Raw genomic sequence first — 16023 nt, 5'->3', positions numbered from 1 at the left:
AACCTTGTTTTTGCTCAATGTAGCTAATATAGTATACACGAAGAAACATCGCTTTTTATTTTTGTTGCACAGCCAGCAATCTTGATTAATGCATGGTGCGGAAGGAGAACAGGCAAGCACACCCCCATGGACAGAAGTGCAATTTATTGATATTTCTTGTCAGCAATTTGGTTTATAATTTAATATTTTCTGTTTTTAATGTTTTTTGTAGCTGAATGATAAGCGTATGTATTTGTTGGTAGCTGAAACTAGCTAGCTGGCATACTTGATTTGAAGGAATTTTGCACTACTCTTGATTCTAAAATAGTATTGAAGTTATTCCTCGTGCGGAATGGGGAATACGATAGCATGCTGCGTGTCCCGGGAGAGAAGCCCAAAGTTACCAAGGCAACTGGCGAACCGCCAGGAAGACTACCAAATAAGCGCGAACGTGAGGGAAGACACCCGCCCGTACCTGCAGCACATTAGCGACAGAGAGGAGCCTGACGGTAGGTGTCAAGCACGCGCAGTTGGGATTAGCTGCTGTAGTTGCTGCAGTAGAGATACTAAAGGTACAATATTCTGATTAGTTTTACACACATTTAGTATTTTGCGCACACCATTTCTCATACACCTCCCTCAGGTCTGTAGCCAATTGAATTACATGCACATAAAGTTAGATGTGGTGAGGCTGCCTGGGAAGGAGGGGTGTTTGATCCAGGCAAATAACAGCGCAGTACAACAGTGGCGTGTGGAACAAAATCTCGTAACACACAACTTGTCGGTCCTTGTCAAGGATGGGCTATTGCAGCAGACGACCACACCGGGTTCCACTTCTATCAGAGGAAAAACAAGAAGTGGTTCCAGTGGGCACATGATCACCAAAACTGGACAATTGAAGAGTGGAAAAACATTGCCTGGTCTGACGAATCCCAGTTTCTGTTGCATCATGCTGATGCCAGTCAGGATTTGGCGTAAACAGCATTATCGGAGTGGAACCCGGTGTGGTCATCTGCATCCTGCCTGGTCTCAACAGTACAGGCTGTTGATGTAATTGTGTGGGGAATGTTTTCCTGGCACACGTTAGGTCCCTTGATACCAATTTAGCAACATTTCCATGCCCCAAATAATTCAGGCTGTTCTGGAGGCAAGGGGGGGTCTGACCCGGTACTAAATGGGTGTACCTAAAATGTGGGTGTACCTAAAATGCTAGTGAGTGTATGCCATTTACCCGATGCTTTTATCCAAAGTGACTTAGTCATGCATTTATATATTTTACATATGGTTGGTCCTGGGAATCAAACCCACTACCCTGGCATTACAAGTTCTATGCTCTACCAACTGCACTACAAAGGACTACATTTAGTGCACTACCAGAGCCCTATGGGCCCTTGTCAAAAGTACTGCACTATGGCATAGTTTTTGCATTGTGAGTCTGGCTGGTCGTTGTAATATGGCACAGACCCCCAAGAATCTATTCCCCAAATCTGCCAGATATCCCTGGCATCCCGATGTTATACCACAGGACAGCTGACACATACACACATCATATACAAGTGGAAAATCTGTTTTAAACCAATACTATGTACACTATGCTCTGATAAGCAGTGTTATGTAGCTACAGTATAACTATTTTAATCCTCAGTGAGTATAAGACCCCGTGTGTCTATGGATGACACCCATGTGATTTCATTGCATGCCTTCCAGCTTGGGATATCCTCCTCATGAAAGAATTGCAGCAATGTTACAAGGATGTTTTGTTTTAGCAGTCCTTGCCATAAACGGATGAATGAATCCTTGATATAGCCGCTGATCTCTGCAACGCCTTACCCACCCTACTGTAACAGAGGCATTCCCTTGAGAGAGCACTTTCCCCAGCCCCCTTGGTTTATTTTTGACCAGAGAGAGAGAGGGTCTGCCTGTATACTAGCACTAAGCCTAGTGTGTTGGACCCAGCTGTTGTAAGGCTAACCCTGGGTCAGGGTTAGATGGTCAGTCTCTCTTTGTGTCCTTATGTAGTAGTGCTGAGTTGTTATTTTTTTACTGAAATGTCGGTTATTTTTCATTTTTAAACTGACTTTGGTTAAATTATTTGAATTCCATGTTCTTTTTTGTTGTTGGGAGAACTCAATGTGTGCTGCAGTTTCTCTAGAGATAAATCGGATCAAGCTCAAACGGTGTGATGTAGAAGGGAGTTGTAGTTTCCAACATAGTTTCTACATAGTTTACCGCAGACAACTTGATAATTAACTACAATGACCATAGTCCATTGACTGCTAAACTTGTCCAGTCTGTTTCTTTTACGCCTGCTACATAGGAGACAGAAGAATCCACGATCAAGAGAGCAGTTTTTTCATGAGGCATCTTTACCTGAAAATACATTATCTAAGTGATTAATAATTGGTATTCAACTGTTACAAAAGTATTCTTATTTACTTTGAACTACTACAATAGTGGTTTTGTTAGACAGCATAGGAAACAGCTCTATAGAGATGATTTGGAATGAAATACAAGTTGTTAAATACACAACCTGAAATATTTTTATTAAATATTGTGAATAACTGATTGTTAATAAGTGTCATGGGTATGGCAGTCACTACCGTCATGTGACTTTTATTCATTGTTTTATTGTGTTTTTACAGCATTCAACCCACATAATGCATAGTGCATTTCATGTTTAAAAACAATTATCGAAACCGAAAATCTTTATTTTTTAATAACCGAACCGACCTCAAAAAGCACTAATTGCTCAGCACTATTATGAAGACAGTCCTCCTGCTTTTCATCACAGGTCTAGGACCAGCTGTAGGTGGATGATAACGAGTAGTAGACTGAACTGAGGGTAGATCACCTGATAAGGGCCACTCATGCCAAAGTGTTGTCTTGTGAGAGCCAGGAAATGAGAAGTTTTAGAGCGTAATCACCATGTGCAGAGACTTCAGACAGCCACTCTTCGGCCTAGCGCCAGTGACACATTTTAGCACAATAGACTACATCACCATCACAACCATCGCAGCGCGAGCAAAGTGGATACTAGATATGTTTTTATTTAGCATGTAAGAACAAACAGGCCAGTCAGACTTCGCTGTCACGCAGCCTCTGAGTGCCCGTGACATAGAGGAAAAACGGAGCAGTGAGTGACGGTTGTGCTTTCGCATTTACATCACTGAATCTCAACACTAAAATTCAAACATGGCATGGGGCCCCCATTGATTTTGAGTCACTCGGATAGTATAAGAACACAGCATGAGCCATGGCAAAAAGGGACGAATACGAGTGAAGGGGTCTGAATGAAGTAATCTGTGTATCCAGTTTGTATGACCACTGGTTATGACTCGGAAGACCTATGCCTGCTGTAGTAGGTCCAGGGGCAGGGCAGATTCTCATATAGGCCTATTACTGCAGTAGTGGGTATGTATAGGCTAGTGGGTAACATGCTAACCATGGCTTGCCCTCCTTACTGTTGAGAGATACTGGGAGCCAGGCGGGCATAAACTCCACATCCCATTCCTGGCATCACATGGCAGTGGCATACCTCTTAAACTGGAGCAGTGGAGCCGGGACAGAAATACCATGACGGGCACAGACAGTGCTCAGCGGGCATGGGATTCCCCGGCAGGAAGACTCCAGTCCATGTAGAGGGCAGGGCGTGAATGGTAGATGCTGGTGGAGGGAGGAGATGTGTGACTGGGTAGGGGAGCTGAGGCTCCATCTTATCTAGGATGCAGTAATCACATGATGGTGTCTGATGTACTCTAATCTGAGTTGTATTTTATTTAACCTTTTAATAAGTCGGGTAAGAACAAATTCTAATTCACAATGACGGCCTACCCCGGCCAAACCCTAACCCGGACGACGCTGGGCCAATAGGGCGGCGCACAATTGGATTCCTGATCACTACCGGTTGTGATACAGCCTGGAATCGAACCACGGTCTGTAGTGATGCCTCTAGCATTGAGATGCAGTGCCTTAGACCGCTGCGCCACTCGGGAGCCCAGGGGCTCACAATCCCAGAGAACGTGTCATTTATCTGATCGGTAGTGGCAGAAGTGTGTATGTTGTACCGTGTTGCAAAAGTCTACCTCGGCAGTTCTCAACATTTTCTGTTCCGGGGACCACCAAATCACAAATATTTTAGTGGTCAAATTTAAGAGTCAATTTTATCAGTGACTGTAACAGATTTAAAGGCCTATTGTAATATCAAATTGCTTTTTACCAAAAAACTACCTCCAGTACCCCACGGATCAACAGTGGTTGGACCACAGGTTGAAAACCACTGGTTTTACCTGTTGGTCCAAGTTGTCCATGACGCTTCTCTATGCTCTGCAAAGCGCACACGCTGTTCGGTAGCATGTCTGCAGATGGGCAGGCATGACTGGCACCCCTCCTCTCTGCTCCACCTTCTGTTTCTCAGCATGCTGGCCAGTATGGGTGGAGCTCAAGGAGAGAGGACCCAGTGTTCTCCACAGAGACCCCAGACAAAGGCCTCATTGTTGCCCCTTCCCTGCCTGTCCCATACCACCATCCCCTGCCACAGTGGACGGGGGGTATGCTGGCTCTGCCAAGCCGCCTGACCTGATATCCCCCTGGCCCTGCCTGCCACGTTCCACACCAGGGGCTCACAATCCCAGACAGAGAGGCAGCTGTTACTACATTACGGTTGGTTCAGGTTGTCTAATTGTAAAGCCTAACCATTGAACCTGTGTGTAATTGACCCATTATGTGGTGTGGTTTCAAATTAGGTCATCAAATCGATCTTCATCGTTTAGTATGCGATGATGCTGCTGTCCAAGAGTGTTTGGTTACATAGCCTGGCTGTCCTATACACATTTGTTTTGTTTTAATTAATGTATTCATTCATGCATTCATCTAATTGGGTAATGGTATGCATTCAGGTCACTACTGTCTTTATGGAGCATCAGGTCTAATTTTCTTCTCACTGGCCTCGGGTCAACATACTGGCCTCGGGTCAACATACTGGCCTCTGGTCAACATACTGGCCTCGGGTCAACATACTGGCCTCTGGTCAACATACTGGCCAACATACTGGCCTCTGGTCAACATACTGGCCTCTGGTCAACATACTGGCCTCTGGTCAACATACTGGCCAACATACTGGCCTCTGGTCAACATACTGGCCTCTGGTCAACATACTGGCCTCGGGTCAACATACTGGCCTCTGGTCAACATACTGGCCAACATACTGGCCTCGGGTCAACATACTGGCCTCTGGTCAGCATACTGGCCTCGGGTCAACATACTGGCCTCTGGTCAACATACTGGCCAACATACTGGCCTCTGGTCAACATACTGGCCTCTGGTCAACATACTGGCCTCGGGTCAACATACTGGCCTCGGGTCAACATACTGGCCTCGGGTCAACATACCGGCCTCGGGTCAACATACTGGCCTCCGGTGAACTAAGAGTTTACACAGGCTGTTCTCTGTATCACTAACCATGGAACAAGTCAGTCTCTTCAATAACAGTCTGTATCATTATCCTCCTTTTATCTACTGTTTTCTATTGGTCCATGGTGACTTTGTGTGTTCCAGACCTGGCCCAGGAGTCCCACCCATCGAACCATGCCCGAGTCAGCACCATCTTCCTCAGCAAGTCCCAGACAGACTGTGCGTGTAAGTAATCTACTCTGCTCGCATCACATCATCACACGAGACATGATCATGATGCCGTGAGAGTCCATACGGCACACATCTCAAACTCTCGTTTTATGCACTTTAGCTACTTGGTACGGTGGTAACTCGCCCTCTCCACCACCAATGTCTCTGCTCTAGCACACTGTAAAGAGATGATACTTAGGCTACTGTAAGTGACTCTTCTATGGTCTCTCATAAGCACAATGTGACTGTTCCTCATCCTTTCCCTTTCAATGTGTCTGTTTTGCCTGAGTCTGACATGGCCTATTTTCTTTTTCCTTCCAGTGCAAGACAAGAGGAAAAGCAATCACATAAACCATGTTAGTCATGTAAGTATTTCATGGTTAGGTTGGGTTTTTGTCAACCAACAATAATTAAGGTTTTGTGTGTGGGGGGTGGCTACTGTGTGTATTCATCACATGCTCTAGAGTTATCCTGGGGTCATCGGATGCACTGTGGCTCTGGCAGATGAGACACCAAAACATTGTGTCCCTACTCTGGAGGACAACACCAAACTAATACATATGCAAATTTAACTATCTGACATCATACCTGATGATTGGTCAGCTTTTATAGGGTCTGAGCAGAGGGTTGGCTGACATTATGGCTGCCCTCTTAATCTTTGTTTACTCTGACCTCTATTTAATATCTCCACTGTGGAAACTAACTAATTGCCTAGACTTTTTGACCTGGTCAAATACCCTACTGTGTGTGTGTGTTCATGTAGCCTATGTGCTTGTGGTGAACAGAACAGACTAGCCCTGTAGTAAGTGGCTGGGGTGTCCGGTCAGCTAGAAGACAAACACAATTAAACAGGAGACCTGGTATGAATGTTTTAAGTGTGTCCACTGTCCTGCCTCAACTACACATCTGTATTATAGTGACTGCCCTGACCCAAGATTACATAGCCTAGTTCACCCACATTTCAAACCTAACCTTTTACCTTGGAAGTAGTTTGTCAGGAGTGACTGCAACCAATTGGTGACGTCATTATTTGGCTATAGCCACCACAGGCTAGCGTTAGCATCAATTACCTCAAAGGGATAGGGTTCAATATACACTGCTCAAAAAAATAAAGGGAACACTTAAACAACACAATGTAACTCCAAGTCAATCACATGCACATTTGTGGCCTGCTGGAGGTCATTTTGCAGGGCTCTGGCAGTGCTCCTCCTGCTCAAAGGCGGAGGTAGCGGTCCTGCTGCTGGGTTGTTGCCCTCCTACGGCCTCCTCCACGTCTCCTGATGTACTGGCCTGTCTCCTGGTAGCGCCTCCATGCTCTGGACACTACGCTGACAGACACAGCAAACCTTCTTGCCACAGCTCGCATTGATGTGCCATCCTGGATGAGCTGCACTACCTGAGCCACTTGTGTGGGTTGTAGACTCCGTCTCATGCTACCACTAGAGTGAAAGCACCGCCAGCATTCAAAAGTGACCAAAACATCAGCCAGGAAGCATAGGAACTGAGAAGTGGTCTGTGGTCACCACCTGCAGAACCACTCCTTTATTGGGGGTGTCTTGCTAATTGCCTATAATTTCCACCTTTTGTCTATTCCATTTGCACAACAGCATGTGAAATTTATTGTCAATCAGTGTTGCTTCCTAAGTGGACAGTTTGATTTCACAGAAGTGTGATTGACTTGGAGTTACATTGTGTTGTTTAAGTGTTCCCTTTATTTTTTTGAGCAGTGTAGCATTGTCTGACTTCCAAGACAACTTCCACTGAATGTCACACATTTCCTTTTGCAGACCTCTCCTCTCTCTAAGAAGTACAGTTCCTGTTCCACCATCTTTATAGATGACAGCACGGTCAGCCAGCCCAACTTGAAAAGCACAATAAAATGGTGGGTACCTGCTACCTTCATATGCACATACAAGACATGTACCTTTTCTAGTTGAACACAGGTCCTAATGAATTATCTTTCTCCTCTTCCAGTGTTACACTAGCGATATACTACCACATTAAAAACAGGTGAGTGGCAGTGTCTTGACTTGAGTATACATTTTGAGTATACATAGGTAGTAGGTATTATGGATCTGTTGGTGGTCTCTGGGCCTGGCAAAATGTCTGTGTATTGGGGTTTGTGAAAGAGTGGTGTTCTCTCTGTCTCAGGGACTCTGACAGGTCACTGGACATTTTTGATGAGAAGATGCACCCCTTATCGGTGAGTGGGCAGTTCCAGTTTTGCCATAATCCACTCTGGGTTTGCAGAATCTTATGTATTCCAAAGAATAGCTTCTAATATAGGTTTACATCCAAACAGGGATCTGCAGTGGATCTACTGTTGTCTGTCCTGGTGTGTCTGCCCTTGTCTACATCAATATCTGGCATCAGCCAGTCTGCCCACACCCTTCTAGACCTTACACTGTAACTTTATGCCATAGCCCAGCCCAGTGCACCTCTAGTTCCAACTTCAGCATAAAACACACCACTGCAGGGGGATTGAATAATATTTAGTTTAGCTAGTAGAAAACTCAACATAAACCCATTAGGTTTGATAGTTCACCTAAATTTAGAAATTACTTAAATATTTTATTTACAGTTGAAGTCGGAAGTTTACATACACAGAGGTTGTAGTCATTAAAACTTGTTTTTCAAACACTCCACAAATTTCTTGTTTAACAAACTATAGTTTTGGCAAGTCGGTTAGGACATATACTTTGTGCATGACACTAGTAATTTTTCCAACAATTGTTTACAGACAGATTATTTCACTTATAATTCACTGTATCACAATTCCAGTGGGTCAGAAGTTTACATACACTAAGTTGATAGCTTGGAAAATTCTGGAAAATGATGTCATGGCTTTAGAAGCTTCTGATAGGCTAATTGACATCATTTGAGTCAATTGGAGGTGTACCTGTGGATGTATTTCAAGGCCTACCTTCAAACTCAGTGCCTCTTTGCCTGACATCATGGAAAAATCAAAAGAAATCAGCCAAGACCTCAGAAAAAAAACATGTACAAACAATAGTACGCAAGTATAAACACCATGGGACCACGCAGCCGTCATACCGCTCAGGAAGGAGACGCGTTCTGTCTCCTAGAGATGAATGTACTTTGGTGCGAAAAGTGCGAATCAATCCCAGAACAACAGCAAAGGACCTTGTGAAGATGCTGGAGGAAACAGGTACCACAGTATCCACAGTAAAACGAGTCCTATATCGACATAACCTGAAAGGCCACTCAGCAAGGAAGAAGCCACTGCTCCAAAACCGCCATTAAAAACCCAGACTACGGTTTGCAACTGCACATGGGGACAAAGAACACCATCCCAACTGTGAAGCATGGGGGTGGCAGCATCATGTTGTGGGGTGCTTTGCTGCAGGAGGGACTGGTCCACTAAACAAAATAGATGGCTTCATGAGGGAGGAAAATTATGTGGCTATATTGAAGCAACATCTCAAGAAATCAGTCAGGAAGTTAAAGCTTGGTTGCAAATGGGTCTTCCAAATGGACAATGACCCCAAGCATACTTCCAAAGTTGTGGCAAAATGGCTTAAGGACAACAAAGTCAAGGTTTTGGAGTGGCCATCACAAGCCCTGACCTCAATCCTATAGAACATTTGTGGGCAGAACTGAAAAAGTGTGTGTGATCAAGGAGGCCTACAAACCTGACTCAGTTACACTAGCTCTGTGAGGAGGGATGGGCCAAAATTCACCCAACTTATTGTGGGAAGCTTGTGGAAGGCTACCTGAAACGTTAAACAATTTATAGGCAATGATACAATCAATTAGTATTTGGTATGTAATCTTCTGACTCACTGGGAATGTGATGAAATAAATAAAAGCTGAAATAAATCATTCTCTCTACTAATATTCTGACATTTCACATTCTTAAAATAAAGTGGTGATCCTAACTGACCTACGACAGGGAATTTTTACTAGGATTAATTGTCAGAAATTGTGAAACTGAGTTTAAATGTATTTGGCTAAGGTGTATGTAAACTTCCGACTTCAACTGTATCTTGTTGAGAGTAGTCTATACGCCATTTAAGACTGAATGTGTTGAATCTGGGCTGGTGTATCATGTGAGGTTGGTGGCATCTTATTTGGGGAGGACGGGCTCGTGGTAATGAGTGGAATGGTATCAAATGCATTAAACACATGGTTTGATACCATTCCATTCGCTCCTTTTCTAGACATTATTATGAGCCGTCCTCCCCTCAGCTGCCTCCACTGGTGTATATTGTATCTGTGTCTAACACGGTCTTCTCCCTGAAGAGAGAGCAGGTTCCTGGTGACTACTCTCGTACGGACCCCGAGCACAAACTCATCTACCGCTTTGTCAGAACTCTGTTCAGCGCTGCACAGCTCACTGCAGAGTGTGCCATCGTCACCTTGGTGAGTCCAGTCAGCAACAACACAATCCAAACACATTATACACCCACGTATCAGCAGCGAATACATGATTAATCAACACATATATGAAAGGATACAATAGATCAGTGGAGTTTGCTGAGGGGAGGATGGCTCATAATAGTGGCTGGAACGGCGCGTGTGTTTGCTGTATTTGATACCATTCCGCTCCAGCCATTAACACAAGCCCATCCCCAAATAAGGTTCCACCAACCTCCTGTGCTGTAGATGTATTCCGCTAGGTATTGTTGTCCAAGAAAGCGAAGGTAACCTTCCTAAATGATTACCACCACGTAGCACTCACGTCGGTACTCATGAAGTGCTTTGAAAGGCTGGTGAATGGCTCACATCAACAGCATCCTCCCGGATACCCTAGACCCACTCCAATTCGCATACCGCCCCAACAGATCCACAGATGACGCAATCTCAATCGCACTTCACACTGCCCTTTCCCACCTGGACAAAAGGAACACCTATGTGAGAATGCTGTTTGTTAACTATATCTCAGCGTTCAACACCATAGTGCCCACGAAGCTCATCACTAAGCTAAGGACCCTGGGACTAAACACCTCCTTCTGCAACTGGATCCTGGACTTTCTGACTGGTTGCCCCCAGGTAGTAAGGGTAGGCAACAACACATCTGCTACGCTGATCCTCAACACTGGGGCCCCTCAGGGGTGTGTACTTAGTCCACTCCAGTACTCCCTGTTCACCCACGACTGCATGGCCAAACACGACTCCAACACCGTTATTAAGTTTGCTGACGACACAACAGTGGTCATGGACAACGATGAGACAGCCTATTGGGAGGAGGTCAGAGAACTGGCAGTGTGGTGCCAGGACAACAACCTCTCTCTCAATGTGAGCAAGACAAAGGAGCTGATTGTGGACTACAGGAAAAAGTGGGCCAAACAGGCCCCCATTAACATCAACGGGGCTGTAGTGGAACGGGTCGAGAGTTTCAAGTTCCTTGGTGTCCACATCACCAACGATCTATCATGATCCAAACACACCAAGACAGTTGTGAAGAGGGCATGACCAAACCTTTTCCCCCTCAGGAGACTGAAAAGATTTGGCATGGGTCCCCAGATCCTCAAAGGTTCTACAGCTGCACCATCGAGAGCATCCTGACCGGTTGCATTACAGCCTGGTATGGCAATTACTCAGCATCTGACCATAAGACGCTAGAGGGTAGTGCGTATGGCCCAGTACATCAATGGGGCCAAGCTTCCTGCCATCCAGGACCTAATATAATAGGCGGTGTCAGAGGAAAGCCCATAAAATTGTCAGACCAGTCACCCAAGTCATAGACTGTTTTCTTTGCTACCGCACAGCAAGCGGTACCGGAGCGCCAAGTCTAGGACCAAAAGGCTCCTTAACAGCTTCTACCCCCAAGCCATAAGACTGCTGAACAATTAATCAAATGGTCACCGGACTATTACATTGACCCCCCCCATTTGTTTTGTACACTGCTGCTACTTGCTGTTTATTATCTATGCATAGTCACTTCACCCCTACCTGCATGTAGAAATGACCTCTAAGCTGTACCCACACTGACTTGTTATTGTTACTTTTTATTATTTTTTACTTTAGTCTACTTGGTAAATATTTTATTAACTCTTCTTGAACGGCACTGTTGGTTAAGGACTTGTAAGCATTTCACGGTAAGATCGACACTTCTTGTATTCGGTGCATGTGACAAAGTTTGATTTGATTTTGTATTAACCTGCATCTGCACTAATGTACCACCAGAGGGAAGCAAAGTATTAGAAACCATTGATAAAGCACAGCAAGTCAAGTGAACAGAGCCTCATCTCAATGAACAGAGTAGACCTGCATTTGTTTATTACAGTGTGATTGGTTCAAATAAATCAATAACATGCTGTTACCCACTGATTGCGCTTACTTATTTTCTTTGTTGTGCCAATCACATTTCTGAAGTGAAATAGCCACCGCAGGTTTATCTACCTCACCAGGTGTACCTGGAGCGTCTGCTGACCTACGCTGAGATAGACATCTGTCCATGTAACTGGAAGCGCATTGTACTGGGGGCCATCCTGCTGGCCTCCAAGGTGTGGGATGACCAGGCTGTCTGGAACGTAGATTACTGCCAGATCCTCAAAGACATCACCGTGGAGGACATGTACGTCTGCCACAGTTGTCACTTTTATATAGAGTCATTACACACAATATACCCTTTTTTCACTATTGTGCCAACCTGAACCGTACTATGCTGGTTCAGATGTCATCTTTTCACATTGAAGGAAAAGGCTCATTGGCAGTCATTCTTTTGAGTCATGTCCAGGTGGAGGACAGACGTAGACCGCCTTCCTGGTCTGATGATCAGTTATTGGGCAGTGGTCTGTAGACTGGTATAGTAGTCTTGTCTCTAGCTCTGATCAGGGCTGTGTGATGTGGGCCCCTGTGTTAGGATCAAACTGAGAGGAGACTACAGAGGGAGAGAGGCACGGAGGCTGAGTGAGGTTGTGTTCAGAAGGCAATCTCAAAGCAATCAGTAGGCTGCTCCTCACTACACTACTGGCCATCATTCTAGTAGGTTTTGGAGTGTGTTGTATGTCTCATTTGTTTAACAGTACACGTGTGTACATGTTTTTCTGTGTGTGTGCTCTCCCTCTCTTCTCGCGGTCTAGTTTCATCTCCTCCATTGAAGTGCTCTTTGTGAGCTGGGCCAAGGACTGGCGGGGGTAGGAAAGGGGAGGGAGGGTCTGGAGTGGCTCTCACCGCTACTACATAATGGCCTCAGCCCTCGCCCGCTCCATTAGTTTCCCTGGGAGACCAGCCTTCCAATACACACACACACACACACACACCAACCTTCAGCCACCCTGGCCCTCTCATGTCTCCTTTCCCACAAAGCATCCTGGATGCTGTCTCCATGGTGACCGGCATGCCGCTCTTATTCATTGTCGTGAAGATGAGGATGATGAGGGGGATCTGTACAGGGAGAGACATGATATACCTGAAGCAAGCCGCTCTGTCAGAAAGCCAGTATGGTCTTCACTGCAGGACAGTTAGAATGAATAGCCCTCATGTACCGTTCTCCTTGCTACTCCAGGGAAAGACAAGTGGAGTTTGCTATTGATTAGATTGATGCCCTGAGCGCTTGCCTGTGGATGAAGCTACCCCTATCACTGATCTAAAGTCCATTTGGCATTTCTCCCCCACTGATTGTCAGGGTTATTATTTCATTTGGGGAGGTTGATCCTATAGCTGTGCCTAAGAGCAACTTTTACTAGGAATGTGTATATTAACCATGTTTCCCTCGCTCTCTCCCCTTTCAGGAACGAGATGGAACGCCAATTCCTGGAGCTGCTGCAGTTCAACATCAACGTCCCGGCTAGTGTTTATGCCAAGTACTACTTCGACCTGCGCTCTCTGGCTGACGACAACAACCTCCGCTTCCCACTGGAGACACTCGGCAACGAGAGGGCACAGAAACTGGAGGTACGGCAATGAGGGGTAGTTAAAGGGTGGTGGGTGGGAGAGGGCTATGATGGAGCTTACAGGTATCAGTAGAGGTTTGAGAATGCGTCACAGAAAAGATGGTAGCAGAGAGGGACACATAAGAGTTGTAGAAAGGGAATTTAACCAGTCCATTAGGTTTGAAGCCACAGTGACTAGTCACTCATCTCTGTGTGTGTGTGTTCAGGCCATCTCCAGACTGTGTGAGGACAAGTATAAGGACCGGAGCCGAGCAGCCATGAGGAGGTCCTTTAGCGCTGACAACCTGGTGGGCATCCGCTGCTCCAATGCTGTACTCTCATAGGCCAGCCATACTACAGTGCTGTTCTCTCATTGGACAAATGTCACTCGAATGCTGTTCTCTTATTGGACAGCCATACTCCAATGTTGTGCTCACTGGACAGCGACACAATATCTGACCTCTACGGCCTAACCAACAAACACTCCAGGATACCTAACCATGACTCGCCACAAACCCCATACCAACTCGTACCTCTCAGGGATTTGTCGTTGGCAGCCCCTCATGCCCACTCCCCTGACTGGCCGGTCCCAGACCCCTGTGCAAAATAACTTCTTCACTACAGAGAGAAAAGAAAAGACTCCTTTCCTGTTTATTTAAAAAAAAAAAAAAAAAAATTGCTTACTATGTAGGCTGCTAGCTGTGACATTTTTCTGTTTTTAAATGGAAAAATAATTTGCAGATGGAGTATTTTAAATAAACACTAATCATGAAACATCCGTGTGGCTTTCATTGGAGTGGAGATGAGACTATGCAAGAGTGGCACAGCGCATTGAGAAAATGTACATTTTACTTTACACATCAAATGACACATACTCAGAAACAGATTGGTCCACAGTTTAATTCTCTATCAGTCAGAGACAAATGAAACGAGTGAAAGAAAGCATTTTCATAAATATCTATTTAAAGAAATCTGACATTTCATTCTTGGAGAATTAAGTACACACAACGATGCAGTCCAGACTCCTATGGAAGGATGCCAAAGCAGATGTACAAATGATGGGGTAGAACACACACAGAGGAAACAGGCTAATAAATTAAACAGACACTGGACCATTTACACATTAGTCTGGTTAGAAAAACAATGAGGCACACGACAACTTGGACAAGCACAGCAGAGTAAAACGGCTACTTGACAAGGTTTTGGTTCACCCAGAGTTTTGGTTCACCCAGAGTTTTGGTTCAACCATACTCTGGCTCTCCACCACAGTTCCTATAGATGATTAGTATATCAAGTGTGAGAAGACAGTTTTTGATGTCTGCAGGATACCATTGAACAGAAATGTTTTGCCATTTTTTGTAAACCTCTGACTTGTAAAACTCACAAGATAAGTACTGACACGGTCATTGAAAATGTATACAGAGCCCTAAGAGATACATAAGTTCACCATTGGGTTGGTGTGAACAGTTCCTGTGTGTACCACTAGGGGTAGTAACACAATGGCAAAGGACTCACTGAGCAAAAGCCAGGTGCACTTTGAGACTACTCTCTTCTGGCCTGGGAGACTGATCTGACAGACAGTAGTCTCTCCAAACCACTTTACAACATGTTCAGTATCAAGGCTATTCCAAAGCACTACATTTACTGCAATGGCTATTATGGGGCTTGTGGTTTTTAGAGGTTACCTTTGACATTGATTTCTAAAATAAAATAATACACTGTTTGAGAAAAGTATAGACTTCATAACTGTTGTTTACTGGTACATTGCTCCACATCCATACTCTGATTACCTCTTGGGAGGCTGTTTTACCATAACTCCAGTCCAGCAACTGGTCAACAGTTGGGCTAGAGGTCCTCATCCTACTATTGTACTGACCGGCTAGGTTGTTCACAGACCGGCCAGTCAACCAAGCTGGATTTACCAGGCAGAATATGGCAAAGATTTTGTGCATTGGTACATACTGATTGATTCAACTCGAGCAGCATCCATACCACATATGTACTTGATTCATACAGAATATTGTGATTTAAATCACGGGATCATGCTGAAAATAAAAAATATATATTTTCATCAGTGTTCCTCGAGTTTTGTTTTCACCCATTACGGACTCAGTGTCCACAATGAATAATACCCTGGATAATGGGGGCATTCTGGGCCAGCTCAATCCATAATCTTTTATAGAGCATCATACACAGTACCAGTCAAAAGTTTGGACACACCTACTCATTCAAGGGTTTTTCTTTGTTTTTACTATTTTATACATTGTAAATTAAAAGTGGAGACATCAAAACTATGAAATAACACATATGGAATCATGTAGTAACCAAAAAAGTGTTAAACAAAGCAAAATATATTTGAGATTCTTCAAAGTAGGCACCCTTTGCCTTGATGACAGCTTTGCACACTCTTGGCATTCTCTCAACCAGCTTCATGAGGTAGTCACCATTTAAATTAACAGGTGTGCCTTGTGAAAAGTTCATTTGTAGAATTTCTTTCCTTCTTAATGCATTTGAGCCAATCAGTTGTGTTGTGACAAGGTAGGGGTGGTATACAGAAGATAGCCCTATTTGGTAAAAGACCAAG

At 44.7% G+C, this 16023-nt stretch overlaps 1 protein-coding gene across 3 annotated transcripts; it reads left to right on the top strand.

Annotated features, from left to right (window-relative positions):
• The first annotated feature begins 331 nt into the window (after positions 1-331).
• Positions 332-13947, top strand: LOC120058352 (cyclin-Y-like protein 1). 3 transcript variants are annotated; one of them, XM_039006953.1, is made up of 10 exons: positions 332-488; positions 5533-5607; positions 5920-5954; positions 7386-7480; positions 7573-7608; positions 7750-7801; positions 9862-9981; positions 11973-12139; positions 13299-13461; positions 13667-13947. In XM_039006953.1, exons 1-10 carry the CDS (start codon positions 332-334, stop codon positions 13781-13783), a joined length of 1017 nt encoding a protein of 338 aa, XP_038862881.1. In that variant the 3' UTR covers positions 13784-13947. The 3 variants fall into 3 exon arrangements, with proteins under 3 accessions (XP_038862881.1, XP_038862880.1, XP_038862882.1); XM_039006952.1 differs by having other exon boundaries at positions 5920-5963; XM_039006954.1 differs by lacking the exon at positions 5533-5607.
• The last annotated feature ends 2076 nt before the right edge of the window (positions 13948-16023 follow it).

This window comes from Salvelinus namaycush, chromosome 13, assembly GCF_016432855.1.
Source record: "Salvelinus namaycush isolate Seneca chromosome 13, SaNama_1.0, whole genome shotgun sequence".
In the NCBI taxonomy this organism is placed as follows: Eukaryota; Metazoa; Chordata; class Actinopteri; order Salmoniformes; family Salmonidae; genus Salvelinus; species Salvelinus namaycush.
Note: the sequence above shows the minus strand (reverse complement) of the source record. Positions and strands in the feature narration are given on the sequence as shown.